This window comes from Eulemur rufifrons, chromosome 8 (assembly GCF_041146395.1).
Source record: "Eulemur rufifrons isolate Redbay chromosome 8, OSU_ERuf_1, whole genome shotgun sequence".
Classification (NCBI taxonomy): Eukaryota; Metazoa; Chordata; class Mammalia; order Primates; family Lemuridae; genus Eulemur; species Eulemur rufifrons.
This window is the reverse complement of record NC_090990.1, coordinates 88271075-88292821: the sequence shown is the minus strand read 5'-3', so window position 1 is coordinate 88292821 and position 21747 is coordinate 88271075. Positions and strand designations below refer to the sequence as shown.

The following is a 21747-nucleotide window of genomic DNA, read 5'->3' as shown; positions in this document are numbered from 1 at the left end:
TTAAAATAAACTAAATATGTATTTTAGTTATCACCAAATAATTCCATAAAGAAAGTATATTATTGTATCAATTGTACTAATGAGAAAAATGAGGCTCAGAGATGCAAAATAAGTTACAAAAGATCACACAGCTAAAAGCAGCAAAACTGAAATTTAGACCCAATCTGATTTTAGAGCCTGTAGTCTCAACCTCTTGTTTACTGCTTCATCTAATTCAGTCTCAGAACATCCTACTCTTATTGAATGGTTTCACCCCCTTATTACGGCCTTACACATGGCAGAAATAGTGCTGGGGGCTGGAGTTATAAAGGTGAAATAAGACGTGTCCTTTGCCTGAAGAAGCTCAGAGCCAGGTGAAGAGCAAAGAGAGATAAACAAACAAGTGTACAAAATAAGTTCTATGGCAGAAATATGACGAATGTGGAGCCAGGTGGAAGTCACCACCACTCTTGTAGAGTCAAAGGAGACTTCATTGGAGACGACACATACGTGGATTTGTAAGGTGAAGGGAGCTCAGAGGGCAGAGAAGGGGGAAAGAGTTTGCAGGAAGAGGGAATGGGATACGGCCAGACTCAGGGCATCAAAGGGGGGCTCTGAACATCCAGAAGTGTTCACTGGGGCTGGAGCAGAGGGAAAGTGGGAGGAACCGGGGGTGGGGGGCATATCAGTGGCAAAGGGTCAGTATTCATTGACTGTTTACTGAAGGAGTGAATGGATGGATTTAGATTTGACTTTCATGCTAAGAAAATGGGGTTGGGTTTTATCCTTTGGGTACAGAGGGACCAATAGAGGACTTTAGGCAAGTTGCCTTGGAGAAGTGAGAGAAGTGCAAGTGGTGAATGCTGCCACCAGGAGAAGAGCGAAGAGGCTGGATTTGAAAGATGATTCTGAGATGGAAGCCACAAAACTCAGAGCGGGACAGGCTGGAAAACAGGCGGGAGTTGCAGCAGTGGGGGGGGTGGGCATACCAGGGGGCGTGGCAAAGAATATAGGAGATATAAAAAATATAGCAGGAAACCTGGAGTTCAGTTCTGGCTGTGATTTTTCACAGAAACTAAATCTAGGTTTACAAAATCAAACCAAATAGGAGGTAGGGGCAATTCTTTGAGAAGCTGAGGAAAAACTCCAAATTTTTTTCCTATGTTTTCCTGCATTAACTTGATTTAACTGTATTCTCTAGACGCAACTCCAGCACATTCCCAGCCTTCCACGAAGCACTGGGATTTCAATTCCAGAACACAGTCCCCCCATCTCCTGAGGTGGGACCGTGACCCTGAACCACCACTGCTAATCTTTGAGAACTGCACCGAATGCAAGAAGTTAAAGAAGTCTGTGGGGAGGGAAATGGCTGATCTGAGAGACTCTAAAATGGGAAACTGATATTGATCCATGACAAAATTCTTGAGTACTTTGAAATATGAGCAAGCAGATAAGCTCCCTAGGAGCCAGAACTGGTTTAGGAAGAAAACCTTATGTCAAAATAAATGTCATATATTTTCTTTATGAAGAAAGATGGAAAAAGGAGAAGAAAAAAGAAACAAGACCAGCTTGTGAGCAAGAATGTGAGAGGAGGGGAAAGAGAGAGAAAAGAACCTCCGGAGGGAAGTTACAAAGTGCTAACAAGTCAGGGAAAACAGTGACTGTTTTCAAATATCTAGAGAGCTGTTTGTGGCGAGAGACAGACGTACTCTAGAGAAATAAGAGAAAGCAAAGTCAGGACCAATAAGTGGAAGTTACGGCAAGAAAGACTGTGATTCAATTTCAGAATGATCTTCATAGCATTTTAGGCTATTTAAATAAAAATTGGCTTCAGTGAACACCTGCCGTGGCTGGAAGTGTTCGAGGCACTCTGACCACCTTCCTGGCTGTTTATGGAGTGGCTGTCTGCACTGGGCGGGAAAGAGGTGATTTGAAAGTTTTTTTCTAGTTCACAGATTTGGGCATCACTTGGTTCTGATCTGCCATCCCATGTTGTCAGGCTTCCTTGCACACCCACACTCTGTCTTTGTAACTCTGGCCTCTTGTCCCAAGCTAATAAGCCCTGCAGTTCTCAGATTTCATCTCCTGCCGTGGCTGGAGATGGGCAGGCATCAACATGGACACATCTCTGCTTAGTGGCTGCAGAAGACAAAGTACTGTATTCTCAGGTCCCAGAGTCACATTTCTTCTGGAAGTCCCATGAGTGTATGAGTTTCTCGATGAGCCAGGCTAACATTCAAGGACTCTCACCCTCTCTATCCTTCTTTTTTGTTGTTGTCTTTTATTTCCCGGAAGGTTTGTTGAATTATAAATTTTTAAAATTTTTATTATTTTTAAATTGACACAATAATTGTACAATTTACAGGGTACAGTGCGGTATTCCAACACATGTACATAACTTGTGATGATCAAGTCAGAGTAATGCCCTCTTTATCAGACTCACAATTCAGAACACACACAGAACCAGCCAAGCAAGAGGCTGGTTTCCCATGCTGAAATTTACCTCTGTGACTAGTAAACCAATCAGGCAGCCCATGTCGAGGGATTGTTAGGTGTTTACATGCCACTGTGGATCCAGGAGAATTCACTCCCCAAAGAGTCTTCCTTCCTGTCCCTCCTTCATCACTAGCATGTCCCCAGGCAAGGGACAGGCTCTCCTGGCACACAAGGAAAATGAGGATTCCCTCAGGCACCAGGGCTCATGATGAAGGCCTTGGTGCAGCGCTGGTCTGGCCACCTCATTTTCCTCCCACCAGGCCTCCTGCCCGTCCGGGGAGACTTCTTGCTCACTCTGACTCATTCTGACATACAGAACTTGTTTGCTCTTTGCAGGGGGAGAGGGAAAGAGGCACACTTCTGGGCTCAGGGGACAGCCTGGCAGGTGGCATAATTGTGGAGCATTAAACAGGTGCAGAGGAGAAGACACACTAGGGAGCCCTACCAGATTCCTACATCTTCCCCAAAACATGTCCTGGCTATAACAGCCCTAATCTGCCCACAACTATTCCTCTAAATTCTGAGATGAACTCAGGAGGCCCAAGCTTCTAGGTCTCTCCCACTGCTTCATCTGACTGTACGTTGTATTTGGATGTGAAGGCAAGGGGGAGTGTCACAGCATATGTCAATCTTGTCACTGTAGGAAAATGCAAATTTACAAAGTAGCCCAATAAGCAGAGGTTATTTGCAGCACCAAAGGTTTCTTCTGGCTTTATGAAAATATTCCTGGAAATGTAAGACATTTCCAAGTGGACATATGTGTTTATAAAGCAGTACCTGACTGATCCTGAAGTCAGGTGCTAGGGATTTCTTAACAGTGAATTTTTATAAGCCATTGCCAGGCAAGAAATAAGATACTGCATCCAGGATTTGATTTACAGAAATTTGATTTACACTGCACCCTTGTAGATACACACAAACAGTGCAAAGCCAACACATCCAGAATTTGCTGTGGGGGCATTGTTTCAGGAAGACCCATCTGTAGCTTCCTCCCACTCAGGGTTCCCCGGAGCCCGAGCACAGATGGGGAACTCTGGTGGGAAGAGAGGATTACAGAGTCTCTGGGTGGGAGGAGCCACCCTCCAGCTTCCTGAGGCCTGTCTTCGGCATCCCAAAGACCCACTGGGAGGCCCAAAGGAACAGGAACACACAGCATAGGCGGGCTCAACTGGAGATACAACTTCTCCCAGAACATTAAGTTTCCCAGGATCAGATGATTCGTTTGATTAAACAATAATCATTTCATGGTCAGGTCCCCTATCTTATAGGTTGAGTGCTAGCTGTTCCTCCTATCAGTTGTGTAATGCCCTCTGAAACTCAGTGTCCTCACCTATAATATGGGTATACAAACAGCACACCCTCGTAGGGTTTTTATTAGGGTAATTTTAATTAATGTTTATAAAGCACTGAGTAAAATGCTGGGCATATGATGGACACACAATATATTTCAGCAATTACTATGTGTTAATGCCATTAATATTTCATAGCATGGAGAGAATTCTTTGCTTTCTTTCTCTAAGTTAAAGAGAATTCAGCCAACTCTTTTTGCCCTCTGAGAACCCTCTATTTTCTTTGCCCCCTTACTCCTTTCTTCCCACGGGAAAACCGGAGAGGTTGGTGAGAGCCTGCTGTTTTGGTCCATGCTTCAAGACTGTGTACAGCCCATGCACAGAGACTGCTGTTCACAGAGGGCTCTGTCTCTTGGACGTACACGCTCTCGAGGGGACAACCCCTCTGATCGTGCCCATCCTTGCAGCAGTCTGCTCACGTGGCAGAGGCCCCTCCTGCTCGCCCCGTCCATGTGATCCAGTGATGGTTTCTCCAGTTTGCTTCACTTATCACTCACTGGACAAGGCAGTCAGGTGGACAAGCGAGACCCAGTTGGCCTTAGTTTGAGGGAGGGGTGGGGTTGTAGGATTGGCAACCCCGTCTCAGCCTCGGGCCCAACTGTCAACTGCAGCCCAGCTTGCCTTCGGCTCCCTGCTGGCAGGCTCAGCCGCCCTTGCTCCTAGAGGGGAGGACGGTGACTGGTCTCTCATGCAGACCTTGCCCACTTCTAACCGTTTGCTCCCAGGGGTGCCCCGTGAGGGCAGAGCTCCCTGAGGCCATGTCCTTCACAGCTGTGTCCCTAGACCTTGTGGAGTGGCCAGCACACAACGCTCAATACACACACATGTGCTGAACGAGGACGTGCCTGCCACGGCCACGTGCACTCGCTGCTCTAAGCTCCGTGTACTGAAATAATCTTCTTGTGGGAGATGTGGGAAGCTCTGAGGTGGGAGAAATGTGGCAGAAGCCGAATAAAGGAAAAAATATATATTGAGAATCCTTGACCCAGAAAAAGCTCTTCTCTTGAAGAGGGGGAAAAAAAGTACCACATGACTCGCCAGTGTCCCTGTCTGTCTGCATCTGTGTCGTGACGGTTTCCTGAGGAAGTCTACCTCACTCCTTTCTACATACATGCATCTCTAAGAAGCAATTCATTCATGAATAAAATTAATTATTTCTCAAAGCAAAAATTAATCCTCTTTTTCTCTGCCTGACTGACTCAAGATCTCTCTACTAAATCTCATCTGAAAATAAAACTGATCTCGCCTTCTCCCCTTGGCCATCCCGAGTGCTCCCTTCATTTCGTGAACATTTTTATTTTCACATTTTCTCTTCACAGACCATCTCTGCAACCTTATCTGGAGCCAGAGTGGCTAACCTGGATGCTAAAAGATGTGAGAAAAGGTGGGGCAAGAATCACTGTGTCCTAGAGTAACTTGGGAGTGTCACCCTAAGAATCCATCGTGACACAGCATCTGTGGATCGAATCTGTCCATCAGCCACTGAGAATGCGTTCAGTGTCTGCTCCCCAGCGCTTGAGGTGATGCATTCCAGTGCACTGTTCGGTGTGTGTGCTGGCACTCAAACCAGACTGCTGATCCCCCAGAAATCAGGAGGACTCTGTTAGCTGTATGTTTTGTATCCTGCTATAGTGCCCGGAATCATGCTTTGCACAAAGCAGATGCTCCACAAATACTTGTGAGAGGACCGAGTGAGCAAACGCACAAGTTCTTAAGCATCAATGATGCTAAATTTTCATTTGAACCAGTAGTCTTTATAGAACCTTAAAGCACTGATTAACATTTTCTCACTGATTATTCATACTCCATTTTCCAAAGCAGAAATGGAAGGAATTGCCTTTGGTTCTACCTTCTCTAAACATGCGATTAGTTTTACTTCACTTTATTTACTCATAATGCTGGAAAATGGCATGCCCCTCCATAGGAGCATTTTTTGATACTGCACCCTAGAAGAAATCAGTGTCTAATTGACACTTTTGGCATTAGGAGGGACGAGGTATGGCAGAAGTCACCACTGTGGAAGAACAGGGAAAGGAGGGGCATAGTCATGTACTTTGTGGTGTTTATAGCAGACACGTGGGACTGGCTGTCAGTTCCTCAGCCACATCTGGTACTTCCATGCCTTTGGATGTCCTGCTCCCGTGCCCACAAGCCTCCACCTGGAGAGTCTCCAGTCACCTGTCAGGTTTTGCCTACACGTTACCTTTTATTCCAGCTTTCCTCGACCTTTCTCTGTGCTCCAGCACTTACTTCAAATGTACTTAGCTGTAAGTTCCATCAGATCAAGAACAGTGTCCACCTTGTTTGTGGTTTATTAACAGAATCTAGTGGAATAATAAGCACAGAGTTGGCCCTCAGAAAGACTTACTGAGTAAACGAATATGTCTCTAATTATGCTCCCAAGTCAGAGCTGTTTGCTGATGTGTTTCTCCTTGCTCTGAGACAGCAGAACTCTTTCTCATTCGGTGCTCCGTGTGCATGTAACAGGGGCTTCATATAGGTCTGTCACACTGGTGTGTCACGTTTCCATGGCAGAGATGGGAATAGAATTCTGCACAATGATGAGGACATGCTGGGACTCATCATTCAGACACTTCCAGAATGAAATTCCTTGGGCAAAGGTCTAAAACGCCCACGCAGGGTCTACAGTCTAGACTGGCTATTTGTATGGTGGAGGGGCTGTATGTTTAGCCGGTGCTGGCTCTTCATTAAAGCAACGTCTAAACATTTTGTTCTGTCCCTCTCCTACCTCCTCATCCCTGAGGACTGAGAAACAGTGTCTGTGACCAGAACTGCAGGCTCATCATTGTCACATCGCTTCTAATTTTGCTCTAATTTAAATCACAATACTGCTTTGTGCACCATTCCTTTCTCTCCCTCCATCTCCACAAACTCCCTTGTGGTCAAAATGTAGCTCAGTGAGAAGTTCAGAGACTACCCAGTTTACTCCGGGCCTGGTGCTTTCTCCAGTAGAGCTAGCCTCCCTCCTTGCCGGTCCCTCCCGCAGCCCTGCAGCCCTGTGCTAATGCAGCTTCCCTCCCTCAGTAGCTGTGATGAACGCCTTGGAAATTACTGGGATTTACCTAGGTAGGCTGAGGTTGCCTTTGCTTGCCATTTATTTATGTGGACTGTGATCTCTTAATTGGAGATGGTGCCTCTCCCAGGGTTCGCTGTTTATCCAAATCAGTATTTGTTAGTCGATGAGACGTGGCCCGGATGATAAATCAGCTCCGGAGCCCCTCCTGTGGCTGCTTCCACAGCTGCTACCCGCCTCCTCACCCCTTCTCCCTGGAGGCGCCCACAGGCTGCTCCTGGGCCCTCCAGCCTTTTCCGCTATTAGACTTTTTCTCCCAGCTGCTGTACATATTCTTATGAGTTCATGTGCCTTGGCACTAATAAATCCTAAATTTAACCCCCCTTGACTACTATTCTATTTCACTGGTAACATGTCCTGTAAATATCCTGACTGCCTCGAATGCATTGTGGGGGAAGCAGCCTTCCTGTTATACCTTCTCTGCTGCTCCACCCTGATCATTTTTGTCCCTTCTCCATCTCCAGACACTTAGTGTGGTCAAATGCAGCCCTCCTCAAGCTCCAGTGTCAGCCTTTCCGCCCGGGGTTCCTATGACAATGCAGGCCGGAGTGGGCCGAGGCTCTGTGTAGCTGACAACTCTCAGGTGATGCTGATGCAGCTGCACTTGAGCAAGTGGATCAAACACTTGGCTCTTCCTACTTCTCACTGCACATCTAAGGTATCACCAAATCTTATTTTCACCCTGGTTAGTTCCAAACGGATTGTCTTTTCTTGGGGGTTGTTGCCCCGGTGCCTTTAAAAAGTTTTTTAGCCTTGTCAGCTGCTGTCATTCACATCACAGATTCTACCCCTGCCTGCCCTGCACCCTCTTGGTTTTCAGCTTTGTCCTACTTTGGGTCTAGAAATTTGCAAACTTCTTCCACAATATGAACAGAATATGATGTCCCTTTTGTCAATGAAGATATCTATTTAAGTGTGTCTTCTTTTGTTTTCTTCCCCAAGGACTTCTAATGTAGCCCCGGACGCTTCCTTTCCCAAAGGAGGTGGGCGGAGATGGAGGTCATGAGGACTCAGGTCGTGTTTGGAATTCCACATGCCGTGCTCCCACCTGCCTCCCAGCACCATATCACACTCATTGCTCCACGGCATTTCTAACTTCTCTCTTAATTTTAATTTATTCTTTCTGAGTTTTAAGTGTTTCATCATAGTGGCTTGGATTTTTTCCAAACCCATGATTATCTCTCTATTAAAACCTTAATACAAAAAAGAAATAAAAAAAAAAACCCAGACTGCTCATTACTTTGATTTCTAGCAAAGGGAGAACAGAACATTACCACTAGAGTGTTTCTAGAAACCATATTTACATTTGCATCAGCTCAATTTAGGTGCCTGATTATGTTGCGTGTTACGATGAAGATGCACTTACCAGTCAAAGGGAAGTGGCATGGTCCAGAGTAATGAGCAGGAGACTTCAAGTCAGGAGCCCTGAGTGCTGTTTCTGGCTATGACTGGCGACCTCTCTGACCTTGAACAATTGTGTCACTACCTTAGACACTAATACCCCCTTATAGGGCTGCTGTGGGAGATTGGTCATGAGTGTTTATTGTAGTGGGGGCTATGGGATGGAGCAATGAAGGGGGGATTTTGGAGGTCACACATGGAACTGGAGACAGGATCTCTGCTCTTCTAGTTCTTTCCACAAGCCTATTAAAAGACATGCCTGAGAAGTGGGATGATTGCTCAAATCTTGGTCTAGCAGGGCTTCAAGACATTCTGAGAGGTTGGTCAATGGAATTTACAAGATTGCCAAAAAGTGGTGAGATGCCCAAGCCCATCCTTTTACCTAGGAGGACTTAACCAGAGTGCATATTGTCTCTCTTCTCTTAACAGTGCCATCCTGAGACTGTGCATTTCATCCCTGGGGCTAGGGAACCAGCAGCGACTGGCTTCTGAAGGACGAGCCTAAGGAATGCCTACTCAGTTAGCAACCCCAGACTTTAGGAGCAAGAGCTCAGCCCATGACAACTCTAATATGTGCTGGAAACCATCTTGTTCCCTCCAGTAGCCCACAGGCCAGCAACAGTGTGCCCCAGGGAAGATTCAATCAGTCTTCAGTTGCATCCCCCACCTTCAGCAAAGAGCTGGATTGTAAAGGTTAATATGCTTTAAACGGGAAAGAAAGAGAACAATTATTCCCCTTCTAATATAGGTTGTCAAATGCTAAGCCCTCAACAGACATTATAGCAAAATAGCACCACCCATGGTTCTTATTACCATTCCTCATAGGCTAATATTTATTGAGGACAATCTAATAATAATAGCTAATATTTATAAAGCACTGTCCTATGTGACTTACATCAATTAACTTATGTAATTGTAACATCAGTCCATTTGGTGGACACTTTTATTGTCCCCACTTTACAAATATGGAAAATGGGAACAAGAAAATTAAATATCTTGGCCAACACTATACAGCTAGTAAGCTGCAGCTCCAGGAATAGAACCCAGGCCCACTGGTTCCAGAATCTTCACTCTTAAGCACCTACACCCACATTAATACAAATTGGTAACGGAGAGAGCAACAATTTCTGGGGGTCGATAGTTAGAGAGGCTGAAACTATTCTAGAATGACTACTCACCTTCTCCAAGGGAGAACAGTCTCTGCTATCCAAGTAAGAATAGGTAGAATTTGGAGTTTGATATTAGAACCTTGCTTTCCAATAGTTATGATCTGTTTGACAGCTAGAAGGGAAAGAAGGTCTACGTGAGAGACCTTCAAGTGATTTTGTACCACACATTCCAGCCCCATTGGAAAGCCTCACTCTTCCCTTCACAGCCTATTCCCTTTCTTATATGGAAGGTGCACGTGGACACCATCTGATTTCCATGTCCTAAAGCTTTCTTAAAGAATGAAATGAGCCATTAGTTATGTTTGAGACCCCATATTTCCCCACAGAGATTTCTGATAGTCTCTGTAAGTCTTTTTCTCCCTCTGCCCTTCTGGATATTAGGAGAGAAATCTGGGGATGACTCTCAATGTGTGTTTTACCAGTTTTCTGTAACCTGCTTTAATCAGTGTAAGAAGGGTCCTGAATTTTTCAGAGGAAATTGCCACTAGATACACAAGGAGAAGGGATAAGAGTGAATTCCCACTGGGATAATACAGAGCCCTACCTGTGTCCATGATGCCTCCATTTTGCTTAATAGCTAATGGGAACACGCCCAGAGTGCTCCAGAAGCAGCGGGTGTGACCATTTTCTCTTTGCCCACCAAAGGGTCACAGATCAGAATACTGCATTCCTGTCAGAATGACTGGTTACTATTTCCCCAAGTACAGGTTCACGTGCAATAACTGACCCCAGAGAAGCAGAATGGCACAGTGTAAGAGCCTGTCACATTAAATGATCAGAAAACCATTACCAACTGATAGAACAGTTGATGATGCAGAAATGATTACAGACACTCCCCTTGGGCCAGCTCTGAGCTGCCGCCCAGGCGTTAAGTGGCTGCCGGGCTCTCCAGGCTTGGGACTAGGGCTTGATGAGAAGAAAATCTGCTGAGGGGAGGAGGAAACTGATGGTTTATTCCTTCTCGTTCTTATCGCTCTTTGAAATGGAGAGTGCTGTTAGGATTCCTAGCCTGACTTCGGTTCCAATACATGTTTTAAAAATTATTTCTGGCAATTACAATGCTTCTGTGAGATTTGGGATACACCAAAAAGTATAAGGTAAGTCTTATTTTACTGGACTGGAGGGATTCTCTACTTAAATACATTCTAGAGTGGATGTTCTGCTGCTTCTTCTTCTTCTTCTTCTTCTTTTTTTTTTGGTAAAGATGAAAAAAGAAATTCTTTGATAAAGAGAAGGATCACTCTGAGTTTGCCTTATAGAAAATTTGTGGTGGCATGTGTCTAGATTCTCAGATAGCTACTGATGGTTGCGTTAACACTCTGCTCTATACCTCTTCTACTCATCTGCTGTTAGCTGAGCAGATGCTAACATTGCCATTCCCCGCCTGAACTGGCTGTTTCTGCCTCAGTGACTCTGCAGGAATCTGCTGTAGTGTTGGGAAGACGGCGAGGAACAAAGCCACCGAAGCAGGAAGTGTGAACTGCAACCCCTTCCAGAACCAGACTGGACCTAAGCACAGTGCAGAGCAATGCTCAGAGAGAAGAGCAGGGCAGGGTACTCCTGAGAGCAGAATCTCATCTCTACATGCCTCTGTGCCCACAAAGTGCCAGCCCCTCAAACATCTGATCCTGCCCCTGGGTCGGCACCCCGGCATGGGAATCACGACCAGGGTGGATGGCCTCTATAAATGGCTGCTGCCTCACCATTTTGGAATCTTCCAGTACTGCACTTGATACTCCTAAAACCCTATTTCTGAGACCCCTTACTAACCTAAACAGGTTACATGGTTACTGCAGATGTTAAAAAATTCCCAGAAAAAGAAAAATGTATTAATATTTATTATAGTCCAAATATATTAATATTTTTAAGAACCTAGACTCTGGAGTCTGACCACTTAGGAACTATTTCTGGCTCCACCATTTACCAACTTTGTGCTCTTCAGCAAGTTGCTTAACTTCTCTGGGCCTCAATTTCCCCATCTGTAAAAAGGGGTGAAAATTCTTCTTCCAACATAAGATTATTGGAAGGATTAAACAGCGTTCTTTACATAAGACATATAAAGTGCTAAATCTAGCAAGAGGTCCAAAAATATGAGTATGTTCACATGACTAGAAATGTATATGCCAAAATGTTCACAATAGCAATCTCTAGATGCTAAAAGAATAGGTGATTTTATGGGTTTTGTTTTTCTTTGTGCTTTTTCATGCCCTTTTCGCATTAGAAACTAATTTGTAATTAGAAAGTGAATGTCTTTCTGAAAAGAAAAAAATTCAGTGAGGCTCCCAGCATTATCTAAATGTGCAGGTGAGGTGAGGAGAAAAAGAAAGATGACAAGGGGGGTGAGTGGGCACAGGGATCAAGGAAGTGTGGATTCAGGGACGCACCTGTGGGAGCCCTGAGGCTTGCTGAGTCAGCCCAGGTAAGGACTGGGAGGAACAGTCCACCTTTGAAGGCTGGTCCGGCAGCCGAGAACATGCGCCTGGCTCTCCCCATCTGGCGAAGGCTCAGGCAGGCCTCACGTTTGACTGCCAGCTGAGCCTGTGATGTTGACAAGGGCGAGGGTGGGTTTGTCCCTGACCCTGCAGGGCTCCCCAGACCTTTAAGGCAGGAGCTGGAGCTGCCCTTCCTGCGTTTGTATGTCTAAGTAATTACAACTCATAAAATTATCTAACCCATTAGTTAAAACCTGGCCCCAGCATTTGACTCTGACCTACGGCAGCACGGGCCACACGCTGATTCCGTGCTGCCTGATTTGTCCTCAATTTATAAGCAGCACAACCTATAAATAGAAAGCCTTTTGCTAAGTTCCCCAGGAGGCATCAGCAGGTTTTCTAGCTTGTATGTGTTTCCTTCTTTCTTTTTTAAAACCAACATGGTAGGCTTCTTTCCGCTGCCTGGTGTTCCTCCAGCTTTCACCTCTCACGCAGCGCGAGGGCATCGCGGCTGGCTTAGCCTGCGCGGGCTGGGTGCTGGGGGAAGCCCCCGTCTTGGCGCAGGAGGCCCCCACTCACCTGTAGATCCTGTACCTGGTGGTGAAACCCTGGCGGTACCGCTCCATGAAGTCAGCGTACTCCTGCGCGCGGTGGAAGGGGCCCCGGTCTGTGAGCAGCCAGTCCAGGGGGCGCTGGCCGGCCGCGGAGGCATGCTGCTCCGGGACCACCGCGGCTGCCGCGGCCGAGACAGCCAGCGCCCAGCCAGGCAGGCCCAACGCCAGCAGGGCTGTCCATGGGGCCGCCGGCTGAAGCCCTCTAAACCGAGTGCCACGCTGCCACCTCATGCTTCCCCCGCGCGGTTGGTTTCTTCATTCTCTCGCCAGGCTCTCCCGCTCTGCGCTGCTCCTCCGGAACTCGGAACTCGGAGCTAGAAAAGTACAAAAGGCGATGTCACTGGGGCACCCTGGTCTTACCCCTGGGCCTGTGAGCATTAGACACATTGGGGAGGGCCCGTTCTGGAAACCCTTTATCCTAGTAAACAGCTCGGTTCTAGGCATTCAGCTAAGTGCTCGGTGTATTTCACTTCATTTAATCCTTAAAACAACCCTAGGAGGAAACGCTATTGACAACATTTTACACTTGAGAAGATGAGGCTTAGAGAGATTAAGAAAGTTGCTGAAGTCCACACAGCTATTCAGTGGGGAAGCCAGAATTTGAACTCCGGGGTTCTGACTTTTAACCCTTATTGACATTTCCTACCCTGCTTCCCACCTTGACTCGCTTGGCAACGTTCGTTTCTGTCTTCCTCTCTCACACATGTCCAATTTCTTGCTGTAATTGCCTCAGAAGCAATGCCTCTAGAAGCTTGATATAAGGCAAGTAGCAACCCTATTTTTCAGATGGAGATTTGTGAGGTTGAAAACTAGTGAAGTCCCATTGCTGCTATGAAGCTGGGTGAAGCTGGGCAGATCACCTCCGTCTCTGGGTTTAGGGTAGCGTCTACTAAATAAAAAGGCATGGCTAGTTAATATCTAAGACCTCTTCCAGCACTGAATATCTGATATGTTCTTACGCTGAAGGTCATGCAGAGATCGAGTTTGGGGAACTCAGACTCCTGTACTGCACCGTCAGAGCGGATCAGACATGCAGGGGTATTCATGGTGCTCTCCTCACCACGCATGACAGCATGACAGCACCATGGGGCAGGGCTGTGCCTGTCATGTCCCTCTATCCTAGCTCCTAAGACCGCAGAGCAGCCTTCAGATACCCTTCTTGACGGGATGCATGAGTGCATGCCCTGCCCTCTCTGAGTCGGAGGGAAGTTGCCAGGAAAGAAGATCATGGCCTTTAAAATTCCTGGCTATCTTGTGACTCATCACAGGCTTCTGATTTCCTGTGCCTGCACTTTGTCTAAGGATAGCTAGTCACCTTAATAAACCTCTGGGCAGATGCAAGGCACTATTCAGTACTGTGGGGCCTCTTGGAATTGTGATCGTTTCTTCAATCTGTAATTTCTAGCATGTGCTGTCAGAATCTGCCCATGTCCTCTTGCCAGAACGTGCATGAATGACCTCTAACCCCTAGCACCTGTAATTCGCAGCTTGAGAACTTTCTCTGACTGCCAAAGCCCAGAGATGGGCTAACTAGGCATGAGGCAAAGGGTGTGAATTCCCTGGCACTCCTGTAAGGGCAGGCAATGTGGGCTTCAGAACTGTTTCATGCCCCTTGCCAGAGTTCCCCTGCCCCAGGCACTCTGCACTGGTTCCAGCTCACAAAATCACCAGACTTCCCTTGGATCCATGTGGGTCAAAGGGGCTACACAGAGGGTGGAACCAAGCAGTAATCCTGGATGCCCCAGCCTAAAGGTCAGCCTGAGTCTGAGAGTTCTGTGCCTCAGCACCCATACAGGATGCTTTCCAAAGAGTTGCAGTCCCTGTGCAGGATAGGGAATGGAAGAATGAGTGACTGGATGTTCAGAGTCATTCCTCTACTCCAGCTAGTAGGTGTTGACCACCCACTATGTGCTGGGTGATTCTTAGAAGTTGCCTCAGTTCTCACAAGAAGCTTGTTATACAGATGTTATTATTTTAAGCTTATATTTTATGGGATCCAGAAGAGTTGAGCCAGGAAAATGCAGAGGTAGAATATGATCCTAGATCTGTCTCCATGTCCAGACCGTGCCAAAGAATACCACACTACCTAAGTCACTAGAGCAGGCAGAAAGACTCTCACTTAATGAACTGGTTGAGAGAGGGGCTAAAAGAAGGCAGCTTCAGATCTTAAAGCATGATAAAATTCCCAAAATTAAAATAGTTGATACAGGCACATAAATTGAACAGCAGAACAATGAAATAGAATAGAAAGCTCAGAAATAAACTTACATAAAAAAAAAAAAAGCATCACAGACTAATTGTATGGGGGATGGACTATTTTATGCATAATGTTGAGAAATTAGTTCCAGTTGGATTAAAAAATTAAATATAAAAAATAAAATCACAGAAAAAAAGGAAAATACTGAGTGCTTTATAATAAGCAAGCATTACCAGGAAAAAATGTGATTCAAAACTAAAAAGAGGAATCAGGCTTTCACTGAGAATGGTAGGCATTTTTTATATGGATGTAATCTGATGAGGATGCCCAAAATATTTCTCATTTAATCATTCAACATATTCATTTATTGAAGAAACACAAATTGAGAACTCCTAAGTGCCAGACACTACGCTAAGCATTGGCAATACAAATGCAAGTGCTCATTACATTACCTGAAATACAGCCATTAGTGATTAATTCTTTTCATAAAATATTGCTCTATTTATTTTTAGAGGCATATTCATGGAGGAAAAGGGATGATGTTCATTTTGGAGAGTGCAGCTACTTGACGCTAGAGGCTGAGGCAGCCAACACAAGGTAGAAATGCACAGACGTGGAGGGGAAGACACTGTGGAAAGTAGGACTCTCCTATGGCCCCCAAGATCCCCACATCCTTCTGTGCATGCCCTATATAATCCCCTTCCCTTAAGTGTGGGCAGGACCTGTGAGTATGGTGGGATTTCACTCCCACGATCAGGTTGCTAATGGGTTGACTTTGAGTTAAGATCTGATGAATGCAGAATGCATTGAAAGTCCAGAGGGCAGATAATAGCTAGATTATGGTGGTGGCAGTGAGGACAAAGACTTCCAGATAACTTTGAGCAGCATCCTGCGTGGGCCTGACCTAATCAGGTGAGACTTTAGAAGAACGTGAAGTGTCAAAGAGACAAACTCCAGCTGGTCTGGGAGACAGCAAACAGCCATTCTGCGAAGGGCCTCTGGGGCAGGGCCCATTCTGCAACAGGAGTTGCAGGTGGGCCCTGGGCACTGAGGGCAACCCCCAGCAACAGCTAGCAAGGAGACACAGTCAACCTCAAGAAGACACATTCCGCCAACAACCATGTGAGCTGGAAGAGGACCCTGAGCCCTGGATGAGAACTGCTTCTCTAGCCGGCACCTGGATTTCCGTCCACTGAGAGCCTGAGCAAAGAACCCAGTTAACCTGGACCTGCATTCCTGACCCACAGAAACTGTGAAATAATAAATTTGTATTGTTTTACGTCAATACGTTTGTGGTGATTTATTACAGAGCAGTAGAGAAATAATGCAGACACGTAAGAGATAATATAGCCTCTCCCATTCTGCATGCAGCCTGGCCTGCTGAGGGTCCCCACGCTCCCCAGAGAAGACTAGCTGTTATTCTCTGTGTGAGAAGAAGCTAGAGTGGCAGTTTTTTGAGTGGAGTGATGACTCTGACCACCTGTCCTCACTCAGCTGGATCACAGCACACCCTCCCTACCTAATCTATGGACCCCTCAAGGTCAGAGGCCGTGTCTTTGTTTCTGTAATCTCACCACTCGCACATGGTTGGTGCTCAAAAGTATTTGATGGATCATTTCCATGTATTTCATTGAGGGGTCATTGTGAGCTAGTGACAATGTGTAGCTTTGGCCCAGCTACGGAACATCTTGGCGTGTTGGCCTCCTGTGTTGTGATGCCACAGCGGCAGCCACCACCTTACCTACCGGTAGAGGGGTTTCTAAGGACAGGTGACAGCACGTGTGAAAGAGCTGGGTGCTCTCTGAAAGGAGTGAGCTGTACTGAGTCAACCTGTGCTTCTTGTCATTCCTGGTTTGTAATTAGGCTTTTTCAGAGCTCACAATGCGCTAGAACCTGCCTGGTTACAGGAGGATCAGCTTTAGAATCAAACGGTTTTGATTGCTGGGCCAAGTCTGCTGAGCACAGCAAGAATGCCTGAATCCAGTGCTGGCTGCTCCTCTGAAAAACCTGGCCTTGGAATCATATGGTTTCCGCTTCACTGGTTTTTTTCAGGATCTGAAGACATTTTGACTAAAAAAAAATCTCTTTTTAAGAAAGAGAAGTTTTAAACAGGTTTCAAAACTTTCTTAAAAAAAAAACAAAAAAAAAAACCCTAGAACATGTTTCTTCACCTTTAAAAAAAAAGTCAAAATAATTGCTGCATTGACAGTTGTGTGAAAATCAGGCTTTTTAAGGCGAACAGCTTTTGGCCATTTCCTGTTTATGATCCACAGATACTATCACTAGAAATTTTGTAACAGCAACCTGTCAAGCAAACTGTAACTGTCTAAAGCCTCATAGTATCTGGTGGAGCCACTAATCTTCAGCAGGATAAAACAATTAGCACCTTCCTCATCTGCTTCCATTTTTCTTCTTGTCCCGAAGCGGACTGTGTCAGTAACCTCTGTGTCAGACGGTGGGATATGAAAGTAATGGCTGAGCTAGCTCCGTGATGACAAAGATTATAAATTTACTGAGACCATACTTAAGACAGCTTTACACCTAAACAAATAATAAATTAGATTTGCACCAAAGGTATAGGTAAAACAGGTCATGGGTTTTCCTTTGCTGAGTGCATTAGCTCAAATCTGTTATTTAAGCCATGAATTAAATGGGTCACAGTTTTGTTAACAGAAAATCAAGTATAGACAGGTCACATGAGAAGCAGCCAGTGCAATCTTCAAATGGTAGAGTGTCTAGGAATTGTGTCTCCACCACTCTCAGATTATTACCTAGCTGAGGCTATTTTTGTTATTCTTTTGCATCCTCCTATTGTTTTTAATATCCATTTATGCTAGGCGTGTCAAAAGATAGGGTCATTAGGATGCATGGCATCAGCTGCTAGTGTATTAAGTCTTGGCAAATAAGGTAGAAATAGAGGTTTCCTCATTGAAAATTATTGCAGAGGAGGGGTTATATCATGCAGAAGTTAAGGATATGGCTAAGCTATGGTTATAGTCCTGGAAAAAAGGTAGAATAGGTGTGAGAGTATTATTATAATTAATAAAATTGTTAATGTTAATTATCATTAATAAACAACATAAACTCATTCATATTTGTGCAGCTTTCTAAAGCACAGGGGTGGATAATAAAATCACCCCTTTTAACAGATGAAAACACCGATGATAGAAACGGATGAGTGGATTGCATAGGGTCACATATTTCAGTGGCAGGTCCAGGTCAACCTACCCTAGATCCCATAGTATTCACACCTCCCTGCACCTGTTACATGACTTACAGCTATTGAAAAAACAGGCTTTGCCACTCACAAATTGGCACCCTTAGGCAAGTCACATCCCTCTGGGAGCCTCACTTTAGTCATCAGTAAAGTGATTTATGAGGTAAAATGATCCCCATGATCCCGCCCAGTGCTGAGATTCCATAATTCTCTGCAAACATAACGGGCACATATAGAAGGAGAGAGGCATTAAGACTTTTATCTTCTTTGGAAGGAAGCTTTGTGTTTCAGAAAGGGAATGAAGCATAAGAAAAGTGAGGTACGAAGTAGAAATTTTTGCTTTCTGGAGCAGTGACATTTCATAAAGTGATTAGGCAGTGACATTAAATAAGTTTTCAAGCCATTTAAGTGGTTAATTGGCCAACTCTATTGAAGAGATGTTTTCTTGAATAAATCTGAGGGTGTCAGTGGTTAAAAAAAATCACAGAAAGTGTTATTTGTTCTTGTCATCCACAACATCTTGATACAAAACCTCCTGTTTTTACAAGAAAGGGAGGGTAGACAGGAGAAGTGACAGGGCATTGTTAAGGGCAAGGCTGAATGTGGGGGTGCTATCAACTTAGATTAATGCCTTTTATTCTTCCCTCTTGTTGGCACAATCTGCCAACCCCAGCGGAGACTAGCCATGTCACCTTTGCCTTGACGATGTGCTCCTGGCTGTCCTTAGAGCTTCAGCAGCTCCCATCATCCCCCATTGGAACCCAGGCAGGGGTGACACCTCTATTGCCCCTAATAGGACCTTTAGCTTCACCCAAGGACTGGCATGGAACTGGCAAGCTACATTTGATGCATTTCCCCACTGCTAGTCAGGAAATAGCTTAAAATTGGTGAGGATATGGATATCCTCACTGCATGGAATCAGGTTAACAATATGAATGATTACTTATGCAAAGGTAAGAGCTAATCATAAAGACTGTTTACTAAATGTTCTTACATCAATATATGGCCTTTAAGAGAGGAGGCTGGGAGAGGCAGAGGGACTTTCCAGAGGCCACTCCACAAGAAAGCAGAAGTGAAACTCAGATATTCTGACTCTGAGACCTATAACTCAGCTCTCCTCATCCTCACTCACCTCTGTCCATCAAACAGTCAATCAGCTATCAAGCATAAGGACCGTCCTGAGTGGTGGCAGTAAATCTGAAGAAGACAGACCCAGCCCTTGCCCTCATGGCACAGGAACAAAATATCAGACTTGAAGGTTCTGCAACAGGCTTTTAAAAAATCGCATGCATGACACTCACACACAGAGATAGCTTTAGTGACATCAGGCCTTGCAGGCTCCATCCCCTCAAGGACCCAAATTTGTAGGTTTCTCTGTGTGATCACCAGCCTTCACTTAACAAGGACAGATTCATCTGTCAGTGGCTGAGGTTTTGTACTTGCCTGGGGGTGTCCTTGGCACTTTTCTTGGTAAGACAAGCTAGAGGAGGGGCTTGCCCAGGGCCTCGGGTAATAATGCCAGGGTCAGAGTGTGCAGAGCAGAATGGTCTCCTGCCCCAGAGCCTCCCTTCGGCTCAGGGGTTCCTCAGCTAAGAGAACGATAACACTGCTGATCAAATGGAACCTCTCAATAAAAAATCGCACATTCCAAAGCCTTGAAAACCTCACCTCCATGCAGCTCCACCTTCTGCAGAATCATTCCCATCCTCTTCCTTCTTCCAGAAACTCCAGCAGCTCCTTGTGGCCCTGAGAACCAAACTGCCTTCCTCTTTCAGGCGCTGAGACCAACACCCCGCCCCCCGCCCCCCGCCAATCCACTGTTGGAAAGCGGAGTGGTTATGAGAATAGGCTACGGAGCCCAACTGCCTGGATTCTACGTCAGCCCCACCACCAGGTTCCTCATGAGTTAAAAAATATACATATAAAAGGATGACAATAATAGTGCTACTTCATAGGGTTATGGGTATAAAAGTGTTAATACTTGTAAAGCCCTTAAAAAGTGCCTGGCCCATGCTGAGTGCAGGGTCAGTGTGCTCCCGATTGCTTTTTCCATTGCTCCAACACGGTTATTAGAGCCAAAAAGAGTCCAAACGGTCCACAGACACCACCTCATCCAATCTGGGAATTTTTTTCTTCGTTTGTTTGTTTTGTTGTTGTTATTTACAGGTGAGAAAATTGAAGCCTGAGAAAATAAAGTTTTTGCCAAAAAATGTGCCCTCATTAGTCTTTGGAGGTCCCCATAGGTCACTCCCAGTAGCCTCACCGGTGCCCTGCACCAGCTCTCCAGAGTTAGTGACTGCAGCGGTGGACTCGACCCAGGGCCCTTTCACCTTCGTCCTGTGGCCACCTGATTCCCGATTGTCCGGCTGTGAGTCCTACCATTGCATTCACCCCTGCCTTTCCACTCTGGAGGTCTACACCCATCTAGCACATCCTTTAGACCCACCTTCTCCAAGAAGCCTTTCAGAGCTACGCTGTGTGTTGATTACGTGGTTACTTTGCCTTCTACAGCCTTTGGTCCCTGATTAATTTCCACCTGATCATGTCATGGAACCAGGAGGAAGAGGTGGGGCCCTGGAGATCACCTGGCCCAGAGGATCTCAGCAGCCTAGAGCACATGCAGCAGTGCATGTGGGCACGGTGCGGAGTGGAACGGAAATAGGGAGGGAAGGAAAGAGGGAAATAATGATATCTGGGGCTGGGGTATATTTTTATAATTTGGAATATTTTGAAACACCCTCCAGGAGATTTTGATACAACTCTCCAGTCCCCTTCACATTGCACAATAGGTGAGCAAACTTCTGGTCACCAAAGTGCAAAAAGATATTCAAGGTCTCACCGCTTATTCGGGGCAAAATTAGGACTTGAACTTGGGTCTCTCAACATTAAACTTAGAGCTTGTTCTCTATGTCACATGTGTCAGTGGTAAATTGAAATTTTCAAAATCTGAAACTCTGTGAGTTCCAGAGCTGCTTTTATAATCATCAGTTATGAATAGATGTTGGTTACTGTGTACCAGACGCTGATCTAAACACTTCCCACACGTGAACTCATTCAATTCTCACAAAACCCTGTGAGGTTGACATTGTTATGCCCATATTATAGATAAGAAAATTCAGGAATGGAGAAGCCAATAATGTTCTTCCAAGAAAGTCCTTATACCATCTAAATGACCTATAAACTGAAAAGCCACAGATTTAATAAAGGAGCTGCAGTCTCATGAGGTAAGCCTAGATTCCTCCAGGTCACTCCCACTTAAAAAATTGCTATGGATTGAAGAAAACTCTAAAATCCTGGAGTGCAAAAGCAGGATTCACCTAAAATCATTTTCCCAGCTTGCATAAGGGCATTTAAGCCTCCTGCTTTTTGGAAGCTGTGCAGCTCCTGTTTAGATGGCCTGTCAGCATGGCCTCCTGAGAAGACAGTGATATTTTACTTACACTGTCTCAGAAACCACAGAGTCAGGCATATTCCTCCAACCTGGGCCAGCCCACAATTGCTGGTTTCCTTCGGGCTCTTGAGTTACAATGTTGTTCCTTCAAATCCCCAAACCTAACTAAATCTGTGCCCCCAAGTTCCCTACCCTCTCACCTTATGCCCCATCTCAGTGCATCCACCTAAGGTGTAAGGGGCTTGTACCCTCACTGGCTTTTGTGCCTCCTGCTCTCAGCTTCCCACTCCCTGTTGTAGGGAGACACACCTCCAAGAACTGCCTGCTCCTTTGCCTGCTTCTGAATTGCACCACCACCTAGAGTCCCTCTTTACGTATTCTGGTCAACGGGTTGTACCTCCTGTTGCC

At 45.6% G+C, this 21747-nt stretch overlaps 1 protein-coding gene across 1 annotated transcript in view; it reads right to left on the bottom strand.

The window, feature by feature from the left end:
• The window catches only part of BRINP2 (BMP/retinoic acid inducible neural specific 2), a 105328-nt gene that overhangs the window by 35676 nt on the left and 47905 nt on the right, over nt 1-21747 (bottom strand). The window contains exon 2 of the mRNA XM_069478390.1: nt 12500-12841. Within this exon, the coding sequence (XP_069334491.1) occupies nt 12500-12765 (266 nt within the window). The 5' untranslated portion in view covers nt 12766-12841. The remainder of the gene's footprint in view (nt 1-12499; nt 12842-21747) is intronic.